The sequence below is a fragment of the Phytophthora cinnamomi genome, assembly GCF_018691715.1.
Source record: "Phytophthora cinnamomi strain GKB4 chromosome Unknown Contig14, whole genome shotgun sequence".
NCBI lineage: Eukaryota > Oomycota > Peronosporomycetes > Peronosporales > Peronosporaceae > Phytophthora > Phytophthora cinnamomi.
Window position 1 is genome coordinate 552002 of NW_027150947.1, and position 20057 is coordinate 572058.

The following is a 20057-nucleotide window of genomic DNA, read 5'->3' on the forward strand; positions in this document are numbered from 1 at the left end:
CCGCGTGGACTGGACACTATGGTGCTGCTGGCGCGGCTGCAGCGCTACAGTCGGCGGCAGTACGTCGTGGCCCTGCTGGTTTTCTCGCTCTTCCTCGCAGTGCGTAACCCTCCAGCGCGTTCGCGCGCGTAACCCTGCGTAACCTTGCGAGAAAAGTTTACCTAATCATGCTTACGTCTTAAAAATATGTATTATACTTTCTTATTTAGATAATCGGCCAGATACAAGCGCTCCCGGTGCTGTTTGTGCTCTCTCTTCCCGTGGTCCTCTTCTTCCGATGGGTCTTCAGGCAGCAGCAGCATCACGGCGTCACGTACGGCCTGGGAATTCGTGAAAGTTGAAATTCCGGCATGAAACTTCGTGTTATTGACGTAGTTCTATTGTTTTTTATGATATTTTTATTTTTTTATACAGAGATCGGGAGATCGAGCAGCTTCTGAGGACGTTCCTGGGCGGGGCCTTCCTCATCCCAGCGCTGGCCATTGTGGGCCAGGTCACTTTGGGCCCACTGCTGGCCGCACTGTGCTTTTTCGACCAGCGGGACTCCATCCAGAAGCAATTGCACAAGTATTTCTACGCCCCAAGTGATGGCCGGGCTGGCCCAGTGCATGTCCCGAAGCTGGGCAAGATGCTGGCTGATTTGAAGCTCGACAAGACCGTGGGCTACTATTTGTTCCTGTTTGGCGGGGCCTATATCGTGGCTGGGCTGGTGGAGGAGTTCCTGAAGTACTGGATCGTGCAGGGCAGGTGCTGCTGTTGCAGCTCAAGACGCAGCTGCGGCATCCGCAGGCTGTTGTGCTGCTGCAAGAGCAAGAATGGATCCGTGCCAGCGTTTTCGGCACTGAAGCAACGCCAGCAACGACACGGCGCGCTGCGAGGAATGATGTGTCATCCGAGTCGATTGCTGTTCTACCACCGCCCACATGCTAATCACGCGTTCGTGGTATTTCTAGCGGTTATTGCTGGCGCACTGGGCTTTTCCGTAATGGAGAACACAGGCTTCGCACTTGCGGCTGCAACGTTTCGCGACAAGATTGAGACTGCAGCTCTGCGCAGCATTTCAAGCACATCTCTGCATTGCATCTGTGGTGGAATTACCGGCGTGCGCATGGCGGAGCGCCTTTTGGCTCATCGCCAGGGTGGAAGTGAACAGCGAGGAACCAGCGCTGCAAAGGCAGATTTAGGGCGCTGGCGCACGAAGATCTCGGTGATTCTTCCTGCTGTTCTCATTCACGGCACTTTTGACGCGCAGCTGTTCCTTCTCATGGCACTGGTGTCGAAAAAAATGGAGGCTGCACACCCAACACTGTATCGTACCGTGCTACCGACTATTATTTCCTCGGTGGTCATTCTCGCAAGCTTCCTGTATTTGCGTCGGAAGCTGCACGCTATGGAGAACAAAATGAACGAGACGCGGTACATGCACGTTGCCGTCGACCTCGAGTCCGGCCAGCGGTTGGGGGCACTGAACGGAGGTTTTGGCGACGATATGGACTTCTTTGGGAACGATGATGACGATGATGATGGTGGTGACAGTGACGCGGAGGACGAATCCTTCGCTCAAGAAGGTGGTAACCGCAAGGTCCGGTCTGTATTCGACATGTAGCCAGGCTTCCAGGTTTAACCTAGCGACATGTTGTTGGTGCGGTGCACGTGTCGAAAGTAGATGCGTATGATATTTTCAAAGCGTGTCGTGCAGTAGCCACTGGGTCGTCTTATGCGATGTGGTATTATGCTTGTGCTTCGGTTTGGTTGGGTAGATTACTGCTGGCGTCGGGGCTATTCCTATCGAGCCACGTTCTGTGCGGATACCGTTGGTGAGATGGATATAGCGATTGAGGACGATGGATCCTTGCGTGCCTTAGTCGCTCGACCCGAAATACTCGCTGCTGGTGCTGCCATCTGTAGTGCTCGCAGGTCTGTCAGGCTAATGTTAGGGAGCACTTGCGTGATCAGAACCTGAAGGCGTTGGCTAGTGTTGGGAGGGGGTCCCAACCAAACAGCGGAACGGGGCATCCAGGAGCTCATTCCTCGATTTTCCATATCAACCAACAGCTTTCAAGCCTCTAAAGCCTCTTCAGCAACAATGCAGTTCGAGCCGCCGACCAAGGAAGCCGATGTGACGGTCAACATCGTTGATGGCGACAACAGCACCGGCGGTCAGGGTGTCGACTCCAATGGCATCGTGACTGGCCGCTGGAAGACCGGCATCTTCGGCTTCACTGACTCGATGGTGCCCAATGGTACGCTTTTGTTCGCTCTTGTGTGCATTAACGTGAATCTTGATTGACCGGTTTACTATTTGTGCTGTCCAGGTGTCATGTCATGCTGCTGCCCCGGTGTTGTGGTGGCTCAGATCTCGGCCCGACTCGGCCTGATGCCGTTCTACCATGTGCTTGGCATCTTCGGCGGTCTGTACCTGGTTACGTTCATTGCAGCAGTGGCCGACAGCGACTTCTTCGACTTCCTCTTCTGGCTGTGCTCAGTGATCGCCGTTTTGTGCCTCATGCGGTTGCGCTGGCGCATCCGCACGCTCTTCAGCATCCCCGGGTCGCACGCGGAGGACGCCGCCTTCAGCTTGTGCTGCGGCTGCTGCTCCGTCGCACAGATGGCCTCGCACGTCGAGTCGTACGAGCCGGGCACCTTCTCCTTCGCTCCACGCACGACGCTCCAGGGCTACTCGCTCAACTAAGCACTCATTAACAAGCTTCGTAGACCTGAAGCCCAAGCTCAAGACAACTGCATCTAAGACTCCATGATAAATGAATGACAATCAACACTTTATTTCACTTTACATGTGTCGACTAGCAACCACCACGGTCTCAGTTGTTTGGCGTCGAGAAGTGAGGGAGTGGCTCTCTTCACAGCGCCAGCGTGTGTCAATGTATGATACAGAGCTTGCGGAGCACCCATGCCCCTTTGCGGCGCGAAGAAGCTTTCGACAATCATTTAGTCGGTGGACCTGGTTTTTTGTTGTTGAGCTTTGGTGAGGGCCGGGGCTGTGAATTGATGCCCGGCCCAATGCCGACCAGCTTGACCTCGGCCACCTTGGCCTCGGTTCAGCAGGACTGGCGGGAAGCGAGGCGGATCTCGGGCAGCAGCGGCTTCTTGTCGTTGGTGACGTTGGTGCGCTCGCTCTTGGCCCGGCGCAGCTTCTTGACACTTTGGTTCGGATTTGCGGACGCGGTGGTCGGGGACCGGCTGCCGAAGTCTTTGGGGCTCACCATGACGGCGGCGTGCGGGGCGATGGTCACGAAGTGGTTGGCGAACATGTTTGATGATGTCTGGCTGGGAGGGAGAGCGGGTGGATGGAGATTTGCTCGGCCGAGTGCGAATCGCGGAATGAGACGGCGCCTGGCCAACTTCAAGACGCTCTTTCGAGTGGGTGGCCTTTTTCGGCCAAGAACAGCCACGTCAGTCGATGGAAGTATCCTCGCGTCTTGCTCGACGCGATGGCTACAACTACAGCTTCGCGGACGGACGACGTTGCTAAGAGTTGTTGGGGGCGGAGCGGAGCTGGCCCGGAGTTGCATGCATTACCATGCCGGTGCTTTGGGGACCGGCCAAGTTGAAGGCTTGATAGACACGCAAGCGCGAGATCCCGCGCGAGACTTCGCCGCGTCAGCTCGAGTTGCTGTAGCTGGTCATCCAGCGGATAGTCCAGTGGCATGTGGTGCGCTACAAACGACGAGCTCGGTCGACGACGCCCACTCGCTTGAACTTGCACCGGCATGTTTACCCGCCGAGGAAAGATCGCTTGTCAACGGCCTGCACTCGTTGCCGCTGGCGGCCACCTCAAGCCATTTACAGCTTGGAGCTGGCGACCGTCGCTCGCCGCCACGTGGTTAGCGCCACCGCCTTTCGCCGCGGTGCAGGCTGGGAACGTTCACGCAGAGGACTGCCCGAGGTGGGTTCACGGCAGCGACTTGCGATTAAAATCGGTGGCCATCGTCGTTTTGCTGGTCTCCGCTCTTGTCCCATCGGGCAAAGTGTATATGCGACGACAGCTCGGCCGGATACTCGCCGTAATGCGTGGACACACGCAGGATTTTAGTCGATCACGAATGGTGACTGCATGCACGCCGATTAATGCACGCAATCCACAGTGAGTGAGGGTGGGTTTCACCTCCTCCACCGGTACAGTAGTGGATATAGGCGACGAGCTGGGCAGCGCTGTCCATTCATTTGCTTTGCGTGCTGAGCCTTGAGGCCCCAGGGTGGGTCCTAGCGTGATACTGGTCACCGAGGTGATGATGGTAAATTGGTCTCAACTGGATACTGGCAGTCACACTGCCAGTTGCGCAAGAACTAGCCCTATTTTTGCCGGAAGGGTTCTGCTCTTGCCCTCGACTTGAGGTCCTTGATGCGCTCCCATTCTCCAACTCGCAGTCGTCCGCGCACACCAGAAAAGCAACTTCGCACATGTTCGCCAACCACCTCACGACCATCGCCCCGCATGCCGCCGTCATGGTCAGCCCTTCCCACCACGGCACCAAGTCGCGAAGCTCGTCTACAACAAGAACTTCAGCGTCCCAGGGCACGAAAAAGCCTCGGACCAAGAGCGACGACGCCACCAGCAACAAGAAGGACGGAACTGGAGTGCGCAGCCCGCCTCGCCGGTCCGTCTAAACTGAGCCCCCATCGATATCTATTCTAAATACACGTCCGTATACAATACAGTATGTTCCCCGCTCTGCCTTATCTGCGTGATTCTTCACCGCATAGCACACTGCCTAGTTATCACGCTCGATCCATTAGCAGCAAATGGATGTTAACACTCCGTCGTCGTGACAGGTGTGATCTCAGTTGATACTGCTCCAGTCGAGTACCGTACTCAATTAACCGAGCAAGATTCAAAACGGCTAAGCGAAGCGGAGTCGTGCTACACGCTCCGAGTCATCATCTCTAGAAGCAGTCATCGCGCTCGTCTTGACGGCAGAAAGTTTAGGGCAAGTCAGGGGCGGATCTACATACAGCTGGAGGGGGGCACCGCTCCCCAGATTTTTAGCTTACCCTATTTTTGAGCTGTCGGACGGACTTACCCCCTATTTTTGAACTGCCAGATGGACTTACCCCCGTATTTTGGTCTGCCCGCCTCAGATTCTGCTTCTGGCTCCGCCCCTGGAGCAAGTCAATTCACTGGACCACACAGTGTATGCAGGTCTATACCCAACAAATAAATGTATATGCGACGAAAATCCCCCCGCGGGAAATGTGCCATAACCACAAAAAATATCCCTCTCCAAGCACTCAAAATACAGATCTCTGCCCAGCTCTATCGATGATCCTGGACGAAGTCCGTCCCGCACCATTCTCCAACTTTCTAGCTCGAAGGACTCTCAATTCAAAGCTACCCCCAGCACAGCCGCCATGTTCGCCAGACACCTCGTAACCATCAGCCCCCACGCCGTCGTCGTCGCCGACCGTAGTACCACCCACAAGCCCAAACCTCGAAAATCGTCCACAACAAACGCAAACCAAGACACGAGAAACGCCCAACCCAATGCCACGAAAAACGATGCTACCGTCCCGAACGTATGAGCAGTGCTTCCTCGTAGTGGCCAGCCGAAAATAATGTAAAATAATCCCCCACTTATCAACTCGTCTCTTTCTTTTTCTTTTTCTTCTCAAGGGAGTGCCCAAAACCTGGTACGGCGTGCCTTGAACGTGGTACAGTACACTTGTCAATTCCTCGGTATCCTCGGCCATGGGGGACAAGTACGACCGCCAGCTGCGCCTGTGGGGCGCCGAGGGCCAGCGCCGCCTGGCCAGCACGCACGTGCTGCTCGTGGGCTCGTGCGCCACGGGCTCCGAGGCGCTGAAGAACCTGGTGCTGCCGGGCGTGCAGCGCTTCACGGTGCTGGACGACCAGACGGTGTCGCTGGCCGACGCGACCAACAACTTTTTCGTCACGGCCGACGCCGTGGGCCGCTCGCGGGCCGAGACGGTGGCCGAGCTGCTGCTGGAGATGAACTCGGACGTGGCCGGCGGCGCGCGCCACGCCAGCATCAGGCAGGTGCTGCAGGACGAGCCGCAGTACCTGGACCGGTTCGACCTGGTGCTGGCCACGCAGCTGGACGAGCTGGCCACGGCCCGCCTGGCCGAGCTGTGCCTGGCCAAGAGGATCCCGCTGCTGCTCGTGACGTCCTACGGCTTCCTGGGCTCGCTCCGGCTGCAGGTGGCCCAGCACGCCATCGCGGACGCCAAGCTGGACCCGCCCCGCCACGAGCTGAGGCTGTCCAAACCCTTCCCGGAGCTGCAGAGCTTCGCCGAGAGCTTCGACCTTAAGTCCTTGTCGACCATTGAACATGCACACGTGCCTTTCGTCGTGCTGCTGCTGCAGGCCATGAAGAACTGGAAGGATGGCCATGCCGGCCAGCCGCCGGCCACGTTCCCCGAGAAGGACGCGTTCAAGAAGAGTCTGCAGGAGATGGCCTGGGGCCCGACCGGCCATGAACTCAACTTCATTGAGGCAGCGGAGAACGCGTACAAGGCGTACGTGCCGCCTCAGGTGCCGGAGGAAGTTGCGCCCGTGCTGGCCGCCGCGGCGGCCCACACGGCCTCGGTCGAGACGCTCGAGAAGACGAAGGACACGCGCGACTTCTGGCTGCTGGCACACGCACTGGCCGATTTTGTGAAGCAGAACGATGGACTGCTGCCTGTGACGGGAGTCGTTCCGGACATGACGGCGTCCACGGAGGCGTACGTGGCGCTGCAGGAGCTGTACGTGAACAAGGCGATGCAAGACGCGACCCAGGTGCACGAGATTCTGCGCAAGCGATTGCGCGAACTGAAGCTTCCTGAGGATAGCATCTCGTTTGAAGCTGTGGCGGCTTTCTGCAAGAATGCGCCCAGTACCGGCATGCTGGAAACGCGTAGTGTCGCGCAGGAGTACAAGCACGTTGACTTGTCGAGTGTGGATCTAGAGGACGAGGACAAGGAGCAGTCGCCGTTGATCTGGTACTTCATGCTGCGTGCGGTGGCTGCCTTTGCGTCCGAGTTCAATCGCTATCCAGGCTCGGAGGATGAAACTGCCACTCAGGATGGCACGTGGCTCGTGCTGAAGGCCAAGAAATTGGCTGCTGGAAGCGATGTGGCGGACTGGATTACGGACGATCACGCTCTCGAAATGACTCGCTCGTGCCAGGTTGAGCTGCACAACGTGGCCGCTCTGATGGGCGGAGTTGCCGCCCAAGAGGCCATCAAGCTTATCACGCACCAGTTTGAGCCGCTCAACCACACGTACATGTTCAACGGCATCTCCGGCGTGGCTGCAACTTACCAGCTTTGAATCAAATCTTTAAGCAGCCGATGTCGGTAGCTCGTTCAGGCTAGTTGAATGAGCTCTATCTATCGCCTTCAATTTCAACTACACCCAAGGAATGATATTGATACGGTGCTGCTACTCTTCATACCTGTTGACTAGCTATCAGCCCCTTGTGTGTACTACATGGCGAAGTTGAACTCGCCCTGCGCTCTGCGCGAAATACTACAGTCTAACACAAAGGTGCAACATCGCGACCTAAGCAGTAAGTCCCAGGCCACCTACCTATTTACCGTCCCTGGCTACCGCTTTTCTTTTTCTTAGATTTCTTCGACGCTTGCGATTTTGTGGGGCGTTGAGATTGCTCTTTTCCTGCTGCAGGACCTTCTCTCTGGGATGTTCCTGGACACGTTCGATTCGCTACAGCAGGACTGGGTCGCTGGTCTGGCCTCTGGCTCTGTCGCTCGTGAACGCATCTCGAGCAAAAGCACTTGAACTTGTACTCGCGCAGGTTAGCCTCGCGTGCCTCCACGTCCATGTCAACATCGATGTAGCAGATACAAAGCTCCTCGCCTTTTTGGATATCACGGATAGCCACCACATGCCCGTCCCCGTTTTTTGTATACAACACCGTGCAGTTCGGGTCGCAACTGTGGTTCATCGTACAGATTATCGGGAACAGCGCAGTACCCTCGATACTGGGGTAGCCGAGGGGCATCAATGGGTCGAAGTCGCTGTCAAAATCCCCGTTGCTTCTTTCAAGGTGCTGCTGTGTCTGTTCCACCTGTAGTCGCTCTTCTTCCCATTCCAGCACACGCCGTACGCTGGTAATGACAACGTGATCTTCGTCACTTAGCTGGGGCTGTACTCGTGGCGACATGTTGTTGGTTTGGTCGTCGCTGTGGTCCAGGTCTTCGGCTGCTAGATCGTTCTGCACATCTGGGTCCAGAATGTCAATAAATGCATGGAATGGGTGGTCTACCTCCAAGCTGATGTTGTTCATCTCGAAGAGGCCGATTAGAGCAGTGAAGAACTCGAAGCTCAGGACGCTCGAACAGGAGCGCCAGATTTCCTCCACTGTCACACCACGTAACTGGCCCTCGCGCTCAAGACGCACTAGGTTACACTCGAGCGCATCCACGAGTAATTGGTGTGTCATCGACAGCACCTCCTGCAAGCACTGCGCTTTCGTCGATCCCTGCGCTGAGGCTTCAACACCCCCTATCCAATCCCCATCTTGCTTGTGTTCCTCTTGTGTCTGTCCCTGTCGTGGATTTTGTGTCTGAGCTGCAGCGTTGCCGTTGGCCTCAGGGGAAGCAGCTTTTTGCTGGTCGCCAACGTTCGGTGACCTGTCGTCGGTGGTGCTGCTACCTCCACTGTCGCTGTTTGTGCCATCGCTGCCGGTCGCTATGGTCTGGCCAGAAGTCCCATCACTGCTGCTAAATGGAGGCTGTAGCGACACAAGATCGTCGTGCTCGACGACGACAACCTCCCACCACGGCTTTTTGTAAAACATGTCGATAGGCTCGCGCGCCTTCACAATGTCGCGCCAGACAAGATACCGCGACAGCACTCGGGCGATGACCTTCGCTGCGAGCAAGAAGATGTCGTTAGTGTGTCGCGTGTGCTGCAGAAACTCCCCCATGGCCGAGCACGGGTCGTTCCTCGGACACAAGATGGCATGGTACTCGTGGAGCGCGCGCATGCGGCACAGCTTCGAGCAGTACAGCTCTCCGCACGGGCACTGGGCCCCAGGGCCGGCCATGCCGCAGGTCTGCGGCGTGATGCGTAGGAGGCGAAGTGCTTTCTCCAAAGCGTCCACGTCCACAGGTTGCAGATCGTCGGATGCGGCGGTGGTCGTGGTTGTCTTTCCACCATCACTCCTGGCCGACGCCCTGGCCGCCCGCGCGTTGTACCTCGCGACGATTTGTCGCCACTGGCGCTGGGCGTTGCCCAGCAGCGGCAGGTAGCAGAACTGGCAGCACGGCAGCAGGCCGCGGTTGCGCTCGTGCTGCATGGCCACGAGCGGCGACTCGGTCCAGATCCTGGTGGTCTTGGGCAGGTCTCTGTCAGCGTAGATGGCCTTGCCCTTGACGGGCCCGGCGTCGCCGCAGACGATGGGCGCCTTGGCCTTGCTGATGACGACCTGGAAGTAGGTGCTGGCCACGGGGTCGGCCGGGCCGTAGGGCGCGGCCACGCTCGAGTAGCGGTTCACTGCGGGCCAAAGTATCAGATACAAGCACAAACAGACAGAGAGGTCAGAGGGATGGCCCGGACGTGGCCGACAGGCAGGAGACGTGGCCAGCGTACGGTCAGGGTGGGCCGCGCGCAGGCCGCCGTTCTTGGCGCTGCTGAGCGCCGAAGACTTGAGCGCCTTCCAGGGCGGCAGGCTGAGATCCACGTCGTCGTCCATCGCGCTGCTGCGGCCCGGGGAAAACTTCTGCTGGGAGCGGCTAAAAGGGCCGGGACGGGGCTGTACTGGCGTCGGGCAGGCGACTCGCTGGTTCTTCCTCTCGCTGGCGTCTCGTAGCGCGCGCTCTTGCTTGTGCCGGCCTCGATGCTCAAGCTGAGTCGGCCAGAATTCCGACCGTCCGCACTCCGATTAAGTGCGAGTTTAAATACGGGTATTCTGCTTAAATGCAGGTCTAAATATCAGGATTCGAGTCTAAAACGGGGTACTCCGGTTAAGTGCGGCTCCAAAGTCGGACGCACAAAGAAACAACGGTCCTACCCTAGCCCTATTTAAAAATTAACTGGTATCTCCATTTTCCATCAGCAGCGACCGTGTTATCATGGGTGGGCGCTCTACATTAATCGTCGTAGACTCCATTCAAAGGATCCCAGCACCTTTCTTCGTTTTCCCTGTTGTTGAAACTGATCTCACGAGCGCGCTAACCGGGCTAGTGTGTCCCACCAAGCCTCGACGATGAAGGTTGCCAAATAGCGCTGCTACGAATATGCCCATAGCACCAAAGTGTCAATGACAAGGAATGTGTACGCTCGGAGGGATAGCTTTGCCGACAGTGGGTTCCTTAAACACAACTGCAATTGAGTACACTAAAAGTGTTAGCATCACATCGTGCGAAGCTTCACTTCGACACAACATACTTTCGATGCCATCCATAGCTTTCTCACTACAGGATCAAAAAAGCCGCCACGACAGAAAAAGCAGCTATGATCTTGCCAACACTATTTCGCACAGCAAGCGCTTCCGGTGGTTCATAAGCATGCGTCGAGCAGCGAGAGAACGTATTGTTCTTGGCATACACCCAGCTGCCCGACACGCACGTCGTCTCCGCCACATTCGTGTTGTTGGTAGTCCCGCTCTCCTTCGCCTCCTCGATCTCACTCAAGCAGTCGATGTTCCCGCATACCTCGTCCAGGTAGAGGCGGTAGAAGTGCGAGTACACGCACTTGTCGGCCACCTCCACACACAGCGACCGGCACGGGGGCAACGGCACCGACGCGGATCCTCCCGTAGCGGCGCAGCTCACTCGCGTGCCGTTCACGTATCGCTGGAAAGTGGTAGCCACCCAGGACAGGCAGTGGAAGTTCCACACAAGCTTGTGGCACGCGGCCGTGTCCTTGAACTGCAACTGCGTGCCGAAGGGGCTGAGCGCGAGCGTCTTGGCGTCCAGGTCCTCGCACACGCCCTGCTTTTCCAGCTGCGTCGTGGCCTCTCTGTTCTTGTTGCAGCGAGACCAGCTATCAGTCAAGGGATCGTCATGGTTGCAGCTGCATCAGCCGTCTGCCATGCACAAACAGCAGTATCTGTCTGTGCGAGGTGGTCGAGGCCGTACCTGGAGTAGCCAGTGATGGGGTCGAACAGGTACTGGTCATTCATGATGGTGCAGTACTGGAGCCCCGCGCATTTGACGCACTGCTGTGCGCTGAAGGTTCCGACGGCGGCGGTGGCTGCATCGACGCCAAGGCGGCTCGCAGACAACGCGACGATGGACATGACGGCGGCTACCATAGCACGGCGGATCCCTTGGCGTTGGTGTAGTCGCCGTCGATGTTGAAGTGGCCTGGGCACCACGTCGCCAGCTGTCGGCGAGTCTGAAGGATGAGTCACCGCGCCGTCGCCGCTTGCCATGCCCTGTAGGTGATGAACAAGACACCGCTTGCTGGCGAGCGAGCGAGTCGCGCGTGGCGGATTCGATTGAGTGACTCTTCCGAACAACGAGTTGAAGCGGCAGGTCACCACGTTCAGCACGCACGGTTTCCCCAAAAGTTTGAGGCTCGAGGCCTTGCTCGGCGATCCTGTCGTCACTAGGATCACCTCAGCACCACGGGTATCTGCTGGGCAGGGGCTGTTGTTCCAGGTAAACCTTTAGGGATTTTAAAATTTATGGTTCATAACATCCCAAGCGGGAGGCTGGGGGAGACCCGCCCTGCCGCGCTTGGTGTCTGGAAGACGCTTTTTCTTTTCATCTTGGGAAGATTGACGGCACAAACAGCCATACGCGTCCACGCCAAAGCGAGCAGAAACTATGGAACGCAAAGCAGAGCAAACTGGCAGCGGTGGCGGTTAAAACAGCCGCGGGGTTGGCACCAGCCCACACTGTTTTCATTTGCACGACTATGCCTTCCGCTCTTCCTCGCACCTGGAGCAATGGCATACAAATTGGTACTCCCTGCTTGGCCGGGCACCAACGCCAACACACAGAACGATCGGACATAAAGTTAGTCTAGGAAAACTCCACGGTGGGACCCCACGCAGCAACTGGACGGTATACATACCGAAGGCATTCCGCGCGCTCGTCCACTTCCTGGTCCACGTCAATGTATGAGATGCACAGCTCCTCGCCCTCCTGAAGGTATCAAAAGCAATCGAACTGTCAGTACCTCTCGTTCCACAGAAAAAGCCCTCCCAGCCGTGCACGCTTGCTTACCTGAATGTCTTGTACGGCGAAAACGTGCGCGGCACCGTCCTTTGTGTAGAGCACAGTGCAGTTGGGGTCGCAGCTGTGGTTCATTGTGCAAATGCCCGAGAAGAGCGCCGTGCCTTCCACGCCGACAAAGTCCTCGTCCAGCGCGTAGCACTCCTCGTCGTCGTGCTCGTGCTCGTGTTCGTGCTCCTCCTCGCAGCTGCAGAGGTGGTGCTTGTGCTCCTCCGCGAACTTCTCCAGCGCCGCCTTGACGCGGGAGAGCACCGGCGGCATGTCCTTCTTGTCCTCGGGGCTGGCCTCGCTCAGCGCCTCGCCCAGCGCATGGAACGGGTGGTCGATCTCCATGCTAATGTTGTTCATCTCGAACATGCCCACGACGCGGCTGAAAAAGTCGATGGTCAGGATCTCGTCGCACGAGGACAGCACGGCGTCGACCGTGAGGCCGTTGAGCTCTCCCTGCGCCTCGAGGTGCTGCAGGTTCTCCTTGAGGCCGGCCATGAAGTGCTCGTGGGTCTGGGCGATGAGCGAGCGGAACTTGTCGCAGTACTGCTCGATGGTCTCGCCCTCCTCCAGGTCGTCCTCGGACGTGACGACGTCCCACCAGGGCAGCTTGCAGAACATGTCGACCGGCTGGCGGGCCTGGGCCATGTCCTGCGTGGCCACGAAGAGCAGCAGGATCTTGGCCACGACCTTGGCCGCGAGCTGGAAGATCTCGTTGGTCACGAGCGTGTGGTTGAGGAACTTGCCCATGGCGTTCTCGCGCTCCTCCGAGTGCGGGCACAGCAGCGCGTGGTGCTGCGCGTACGCGATCTGCTTGCACGTGTCCGTGCAGTACACGAGGCCGCAGCTGCAGCGCAGCTGGTGCTCGGCCATGGTGAAGACGGAGAAGTAGCTCTCCTCGGGGCTCTTGCCGCCCTCCTTCATGAGGAAGGCGATGGCCGCGTCGAAGTCGGCCTCGCTGGCCGCGGCCTCGTCGGCGGGGGCCGCCTCGCCCTCCACCTCGCTGCTGCTGGCCACGACGCGCGCCCAGCAGGCCTTGCTGTCCACGAGCGGCACGAAGCAGTTGTCGCAGCAGTCCACGAACTCCTTGTTGTCCTCGTGCTGCATGGCCACGAACGGCGCCTCGGTCCAGATGGGCTCGCCGGCCTTGAGCGCGCGCCCGGCGAAGATGGCCTTGCCCTTGTCGTCGCCCGCATAGCCGCAGCGGATGGGCGGGCTGTGCAGCCGCGACTGCAGCAGCGCCTCGAAGTAGGCGGCCACCTCGGGCCGGTTCTCCTGCATGGCGGCCATCGTGCTGCTAGGAGCTGTAGAATGCCGGGATCTCTCTCTCTCCTCTGCGGCGCGTTGGCGAATGGAACCGCGGCCTGCCTCTGAGATGCTGAAGGACTGGCTGGTCAGCGCCGGTCACGTTGCCCCGCTTGCGCGCAGGTTGCTGTAAAGCGCGGCTGTTGTTCGATGCAGCCATCGGCTCTCGCGGGCCTGATTACGGGCGCCTCCCGCTATCGCGGAGCTTTCCCACCTCGGCGCGGATTGCACGGCGAGAGCGGAGTATACTCGGCTGGCTCGCTACTGCGATTCCCCGGCGGAAACGATCTCGTGGAGGCATTGCATTACAAGGGGCACAAGCGTACAGAGAGGTGGAAGGGAGAGGGGCAACCTCAGCCGCCTGTCCATCACACCGCACATAACGCGCACACCACTCGGAAACGTACCAGAACATGGGTACAGTAGAGATCAGGTGAGCTGCTCGACGGGCTCCGCTAATGGAAGTGCAGCCGCGCTCTGCGCGACGAGGCCCAATGGCTCGCGGCGCGAGCACGCGCCTCGGCCGATCCCCACCGAGTTGGTCACGGCTGCGTCAGTGCGGCGGGCGACGCAGGATTCGCGCCGTCCAGCCACTTGGACGCCACCGTCGGCGCTTCAAGCGCTTGCACGTCTCGGGCCAGTGGGGAACGCCCGAGCAACTTTCATTCCGCATGAACCTTAGGCATCGGCCCGCGGCACGCAGCCCGTGCGCGAGGGCCTGGGATCGCTGGGCGAAGCTTCGTGAGGGCGTACGTGCGCGGCCGTGAATAATGCCGGCTCGTTACCCGTCGGCCGGCCGTTGGCGGGATCTTACCACGCGGTGCAGGCTGCCGATTTCATTGCCCCCTCTCAAGCAGGCACCTGTACTCTCGCCTTTGGCGGCACCACCAGATTCGAGCTCTCCTCGCCAACGGTCTGGTCTGGCGGACCTCCCCCCATCGCTGATGGCGCTGATAGTCCATCAGCGCCGCGTTCTGTTCGGGAAACGCTTTCGAGTCCCGCGTGTCAAGTCGACACTTGGCCAATGCTGTTCCCCCCTCTGCTCTGATGACAAGCGGCGACAGCGGTGACTCATCGCCGACAGCTGCGACGTGGCGACCTGGACACTTCAACATCGACCGTCCTCCAACATGCTAGCCGCTATCAGGGCCATCGTCGCGTTGTCTGCGAGCCGCCTTGGCGTCGATGCAGCCACCGCCGCCGTCGGAACCTTCAGCGCGCAGCAGTGCGTCAAATGCGCGGGGCTCCAGTACTGCACCATCATGAATGACCAGTACCTGTTCGACCCCATCACTGGCTACTCCAGGTACGGCCTCGACCACCTCGCGCAGACAGATACTGCTGTTTGTGCATGGCAGACGGCTGCTGCAGTGGCAACCATGACCAACCTTTGACTATTAGCTGCTGTCGATGCAACAAGAACAGAGGCCACGACGCAGCTGGAGAAGCAGGGCGTGTGCGAGGATTTGGACGCCAAGACGCTCGCGCTCAGCCCCTTCGGCACGCAGCTGCAGTTCAAGGACACGGCCGCGTGCCACAAGCTCGTGTGGAACTTCCACTGTCTCTCGTGGGTGGCTACCACTTTCCAGCGATACGTGAACGGCACGCGAGTGAGCTGCGCCGCTACGGGAGGATCCGCGTCGGTGCCGTTGCCCCCGTGCCGGTCGCTGTGTGTGGAGGTGGCCGACAAGTGCGTGTACTCGCACTTCTACCGCCTCTACCTGGACGAGGTATGCGGGAACATCGACTGCTTGAGTGAGATCGAGGAGGCGAAGGAGAGCGGGACCACCAACAACACGAATGTGGCGGAGACGACGTGCGTGTCGGGCAGCTGGGTGTATGCCGAGAACAATACGTTCTCTCGCTGCTCGACGCATGCTTATGAAGCACCGGAAGCACTTGCTGTGCGAAATAGTGTTGGCAAGATCATAGTTGCTTTTTCTGTCGTGGCGGCACTTTTAACCCTGTAGTGCGGGGATCTGAGAGGGCACTCATAGTTTTATTTTCTTGTTGGTCAGAACTTTAGTGCAAGACCACGCGTTTGGAGTCTATTTTGCACATACCAGGCTGGCATTAGCAGCGCTCTGGAACACGAGATCACAGCTAACTTGCTATGCATTGGAAGGTGGGGGTATTTCGACGTTGTGAGTGTTGTCTATTGTCATCACGAAGGCTCAGTGCTTCCTACGGCCTCAAGCTAACGCAACGCTCTGCATAAATTGTTGCTTCTGTATGAATAGCACCCGAGTGTGCACTTACGCCACGGGTTGGTAGCCGGCACGGCGGCTCTCCTTCTTAGCGAACGCGAGCATGGCCGCACCCAGCACGGCGCCCATGATGAGCCAGCCGATGGCTATGGGGTAGCTCCCATTCTCCGCTTCCACGCTGTCAGCCATAGCCGCCTGACGAACGAACCCTTGCGAGGTCGCACTGTCGACGCCAATGAGCTGCTTGCGCATGCTGGCCTTGGGCTTGAAGGTGTCACCGGGCCACGTTGCGAACTCGCTGGCCTGTAGCCACCAAGCCGGGTATCCGATCGAAGCCTGCTGGTCAGGGGCCTCACCCGTTGTCATGTAGCCGTCGCTGTACTTGGCCACAAGCGTCCACGCAAGCTGCCACCACTGCGCTACGACTTCGTCAGCAAACTCGTTGCTCTGGGCTTGCAGGCTGGAGACAAGTTGAGTCTCGCTGGTTTCGCTGGAGTGTCGTGCTTCATGCGCTTCCTTCTCGAGCTTGTGGCGAAGTGAGAAGGCGGCCTTCTGCAGAGCGTCAATCTTACCGCGAATGTCGAGGCTCATCGAGTTGTATCGCAGCAGACTCCAGTTGTTCACGAAGTTGAAGGCCCACCAAGCAGACTGCGGGTGGAACTTGCTCTGACGGCCCAGCAAGTACGATTTCGGGATGACCTCTTGAGCGCAGGAGAACGGGACGAAGACCGAGCCGTGCGGCGCGTCCTGGGCGTACCATGCAACGCCACCAACAGCATCGGGTCCCTTGTGGCTGCGGCTCTGAAGGACGAAAGCGAACAGTGTGCGGTACATGGAGATCGGACGTTCCCAGCCGCCAATGACTCCGCCAGGGCTGCCCGACCACCGAACGGGGGCTCCGAAAGGCCCAGCAGCCAAGCCCTTGGTCATGTCATAGCGCGTGCCTTCGTAGTGATCGCGGAGCAAGTCCATGATCTGGAAAGGCTCCACCTGACGATCGGGCTTAACGGAAAACGGGTACGTGGCGTACTGCGAGAAACTACCAAGACGGGCATCGAGCTGAAGTGACGGAGCCAAAACATCAAACACACGCCAGACACGACGACCAGTGTACAGCGGACCGATGGCGTCCTTGTCAGCGAAGCCGTAGGCGGCAGTGAAGTCGAAGGGCTTTTCGCCTTTCGTGTCCCACCAGCCCATGTCCTCGGCGAGCGAAAACACGTTGGTCGAGGCCATGAACCAGTCGGGCTGGCTCAAGTCGATTTCACGGATCATGAATCCGTTGGCGATCACCGTCACGTGGCCGTCAGGAACACGCTGTGCTGCCCATACGGCACCAGCATGATCCGTGCCGGTCATGACGTGGAAAACCCAGACTTCACCGAGCTTGTCGCCCACGACAAGCGCTTCGGCCGAGTCGCCATAGTCCGGTTTCGCCATGTCACCGCTGTCTTCGCTGTAGAAGCCGTACTGCTCGGCCAGCGTGCCCATAATGTCGACGGCGCAGCGCGCGGTTGCACAGCGTTCGAGTGCGACCTTGGTCAACTCCGCAATGCCGAAGAGATTTTTGCCTCCTGGCACGTTGAGCGGCCAGCCGACGGTCTTGGCACCGCAGGTACTCTCGCCAATGCTGAGCTGCACCTCGTTCATCATGCCGTAGTCCTGGTCGAAGTACGCGTACGTGTGCTCCACCTGCGGGATATAGCCCATCGGTGCCGAGTACGGTTGAGTCTCTCCTGTCTCGAGGTCGGTCACAGGCTGGTAGTGCGGGCCGCGATCCGGCGCCACCACTCGCGGGTAGCCACCGTTGAAGTTGTACACGGCGCGTTTGCTGCCCGGCTTGTGGTCTTGAGCCGGGACGCGAACGAGACGCAGATCCGAGGCGCCGCCACCAGCGTCGTCCGTGTGGGCGATCAGCGTCGAGTTGTCTGCACTTGCGCCTTTCGTCACAGCAATGGCTGTGCACGCATCCACTTGGACCTGTTGCATCGACATCACCGCGAGGGCAATGGCCGCCGCGCACAGGTGTGACCGGAAGAGCTTCATGTTGCTGAAGTACTCGGAGGTGGAGCTGGAAAATGTCCTAGAGGTCTGGGCGGGGCTTGTCCGACTTCGGTCGTCGAAGTGAGCAGTCCAGGCGAAAAGGAAGAGTGAGGGATCATGAGGCCCATGCCGGTGCGAGAGATCCGAGTCGCAACCCACGCAGCGTGCTGGTTGTCGGTGCTGGAGCCCCGCGTATTCGAATCCAGAGCGCGAAACGGACGGACTCCAACCATCAATGCATCACAAAAGTCTCTCGCGACCATGCGATCGGACCAAACTTGACTTCTTCCGCCCTGGTGCCTGGGTTGTAGCTTCGCAGGCCGCAACGCCAACGTCAACGCCAACGCACAGTGTGGTAAGCCCGTTACGACTCGCGCCGATTGGGCCGCGAAGAGGCATTCGTGTGACGTGGCATGGGATGCGACTACCGAGGCGCGAAAGAGGGGTGGTCTCGCCTGAACGGCTCGGTCGCTCACGTTGAGGTAGGCAGGCAATACCTCCCCCGGTGGTCTCGCTGAACGGCTCGTGTTACTTATCACTTACAATGGCACTCAAGCATCCAAACACTACATATATGGCCTTATGCGGCTGTCTAGTGGCGCATGCGGCGCGAGCACTTGCCGCTAGTATCGGCTTCACCGGCCACATCGCCCTGGCCCTTGGTGGCAGCCGAAGCGGGTTCGGGCGCAGTGGTGGCGGGGGGAGCAGTCGTGGTCTTCGGCGTCGGGGCCGGGGTGACGGCCTCGGGGGTGACAGTGGCGGGCACAGGCGTGCTCTGGTCGGCTTGCTCGCTCGAGTCCTCGCTGGTCTCAGCGACGGGAGCCGTGGTGGCAGTGGTCTTGGTCGAAGTGCCGGCACCGCTTCCGGACACCACGATGTCGGCGCACGTGGGGTAGGTCTGGTTGGCGATGTCCGAGTGCCAGTAGAACTGGAGCACGCAGTCACCCGGCTTCCCACAGCCCTCCACATCAGCGGGCATTTTGGCAGTGGTGCTGCCGTCGCCGCCGTTCTGGGCGAACGGCTCGATGTTCAGCAGACTCTTGTAGCTCTTGTACGTGATCGTGCCGGTGGAGTCCGCAACAGGCTTGAGGATGCTCAGCTTCATGTATCCCGGGTGCGGGGCCTGGATCGTCCACTTAACGTCGAAGTTCTTGCCGGGCTGGAGAGTCGTGACCTCGCTGCCCTCCTCGTACACCGTACCGCGGCATCCGTTGAGCAGGTTAAACGTCGGCGACGGAGGGAAATCCTTCTGCTTGTGCTGCGAGAGGCCCTCAATGGGGGCGATCTGGAGCTCGTTGATGCCGATGTTGATCAGCGCACCTGAATCCTTGTGGAACTTGTCGGACATCTGACGGTAGACGGGTACAGTCATTTGGCCGTGGCCCTCGACCCCGGCCAGAAGCAGAGCGGCAGTCGCCGCGAGCGAGATGATTCCAGTTGATGGCATGGTTTTGCTGTTTGATGGGCTTGGCTGGCTGCAAGTTGAGAACTGAGGAAGTCGAACAGCAAGACCACTGACCGGTGGTTCGTGCACACGCGCGCACGCCGCTCGGGCCAGTGCAAACCGGCGGATTATCCGTCTGGGACGCATAAAACGCTGCGTTGTGTCCTCCATCCTTCCAGCTGGCTAGAGAGATCAGATCCAATCTTTACGAGGTGCTACAGTACGTGACGTGTTGTCCACATTTAATAACTCATGTACTATAGACCGTAAAATGCCGCTTTTGCCGCGGCAGGCCAGCAGTGCTGGCCGAACGGCTTTGCGATGGTTGAGTTCATTGAGTTCCACCTGAAACCACGAGTGGAACGAATACATTGTATTCCTTGAAGCCAAGCACTGCAGGCTGCGAATTTGATCTTGGTGCAGCGAGTTGCTGTTCGCAAATCGCGATTCATCTGATCCGACCTCACCCAGATGAAGTTCTTGCGAACCATGTGGTCAAGCTCCAGAATTACAGGCATAGTGACAGCCTCGGGAGAGCACATTTTTATTACAATCTAGAGGAAAAATCACTATCTGGAGCTGTACCATTATGAAGGTACAACCAGCACTTATAGTACGTAGCAGTGCCACAATTCGAGCGCGCGATGAGCTCGAATACCGCTAATAAGTCGTACGATGTCCTCTTCAGCTGTATCGTATTGCCGGCCGCAACCACAAGAACTATAGTGATGAATGATAATATGCTGGCCTGGCCACCTTGGCCATTACCCCCCCCCCGCTTACTGCTGGTTCATTGACTATACTTGCCCAGGCCGCAGACCGCTTAACTGATAGTGATACAATGTGCATTTCGTTGAAATAGAATCAAACCGATGCAGCAAGCGGCTCTGAGCTTTGGTGGA

The 20057-nt window shown here is 58.6% G+C and overlaps 10 protein-coding genes across 10 annotated transcripts; 4 read left to right on the forward strand and 6 right to left on the reverse strand.

Moving 5' to 3' along the window:
* Nucleotides 1-18: 18 nt before the first annotated feature.
* On the forward strand, nt 19-1606 carry IUM83_01101 (Transmembrane protein; the record flags this gene model as incomplete). The annotated part of the gene is made up of 3 exons (XM_067924931.1): nt 19-99; nt 210-313; nt 415-1606. 3 exons carry the CDS (start codon nt 19-21, stop codon nt 1604-1606), a joined length of 1377 nt encoding a protein of 458 aa, XP_067797661.1.
* A 480-nt stretch (nt 1607-2086) lies between these two features.
* On the forward strand, nt 2087-2692 carry IUM83_01102 (putative transmembrane protein; the record flags this gene model as incomplete). Its single annotated transcript, XM_067924932.1, has 2 exons — nt 2087-2243; nt 2316-2692. 2 exons carry the CDS (start codon nt 2087-2089, stop codon nt 2690-2692), a joined length of 534 nt encoding a protein of 177 aa, XP_067797662.1.
* A 367-nt stretch (nt 2693-3059) lies between these two features.
* Nucleotides 3060-3272, reverse strand: IUM83_01103 (uncharacterized protein; the record flags this gene model as incomplete). Its single annotated transcript, XM_067924933.1, has 1 exon — nt 3060-3272. The coding sequence occupies one exon, from the start codon at nt 3270-3272 to the stop codon at nt 3060-3062; it is 213 nt and encodes a 70-aa protein (XP_067797155.1).
* A 2435-nt stretch (nt 3273-5707) lies between these two features.
* On the forward strand, nt 5708-7291 carry IUM83_01104 (SUMO-activating enzyme (SAE); the record flags this gene model as incomplete). Its single annotated transcript, XM_067924934.1, has 1 exon — nt 5708-7291. The coding sequence occupies one exon, from the start codon at nt 5708-5710 to the stop codon at nt 7289-7291; it is 1584 nt and encodes a 527-aa protein (XP_067797658.1).
* Nucleotides 7292-7489: 198 nt separating this feature from the next.
* On the reverse strand, nt 7490-9677 carry IUM83_01105 (putative histone tail methylase containing SET domain; the record flags this gene model as incomplete). The annotated part of the gene is made up of 3 exons (XM_067924935.1): nt 7490-7496; nt 7756-9478; nt 9575-9677. 3 exons carry the CDS (start codon nt 9675-9677, stop codon nt 7490-7492), a joined length of 1833 nt encoding a protein of 610 aa, XP_067797659.1.
* A 721-nt stretch (nt 9678-10398) lies between these two features.
* IUM83_01106 (Calcium-dependent protein 4) lies at nt 10399-11225 on the reverse strand (the record flags this gene model as incomplete). Its single annotated transcript, XM_067924936.1, has 2 exons — nt 10399-10945; nt 11065-11225. 2 exons carry the CDS (start codon nt 11223-11225, stop codon nt 10399-10401), a joined length of 708 nt encoding a protein of 235 aa, XP_067797660.1.
* A 621-nt stretch (nt 11226-11846) lies between these two features.
* IUM83_01107 (putative histone tail methylase containing SET domain) lies at nt 11847-13446 on the reverse strand (the record flags this gene model as incomplete). The annotated part of the gene is made up of 3 exons (XM_067924937.1): nt 11847-11901; nt 12008-12078; nt 12160-13446. 3 exons carry the CDS (start codon nt 13444-13446, stop codon nt 11847-11849), a joined length of 1413 nt encoding a protein of 470 aa, XP_067797359.1.
* Nucleotides 13447-14591: 1145 nt separating this feature from the next.
* Nucleotides 14592-15431, forward strand: IUM83_01108 (Calcium-dependent protein 4; the record flags this gene model as incomplete). Its single annotated transcript, XM_067924938.1, has 2 exons — nt 14592-14767; nt 14882-15431. The coding sequence occupies 2 exons, from the start codon at nt 14592-14594 to the stop codon at nt 15429-15431; spliced, it is 726 nt and encodes a 241-aa protein (XP_067797154.1).
* Nucleotides 15432-15716: 285 nt separating this feature from the next.
* Nucleotides 15717-17714, reverse strand: IUM83_01109 (putative peptidase; the record flags this gene model as incomplete). Its single annotated transcript, XM_067924939.1, has 4 exons — nt 15717-16469; nt 16560-16727; nt 16790-16799; nt 16861-17714. 4 exons carry the CDS (start codon nt 17712-17714, stop codon nt 15717-15719), a joined length of 1785 nt encoding a protein of 594 aa, XP_067797657.1.
* Nucleotides 17715-18303: 589 nt separating this feature from the next.
* On the reverse strand, nt 18304-19158 carry IUM83_01110 (Chitin-binding protein; the record flags this gene model as incomplete). The annotated part of the gene is made up of 1 exon (XM_067924940.1): nt 18304-19158. One exon carries the CDS (start codon nt 19156-19158, stop codon nt 18304-18306), a length of 855 nt encoding a protein of 284 aa, XP_067797279.1.
* Between the last annotated feature and the right edge of the window lie 899 nt (nt 19159-20057).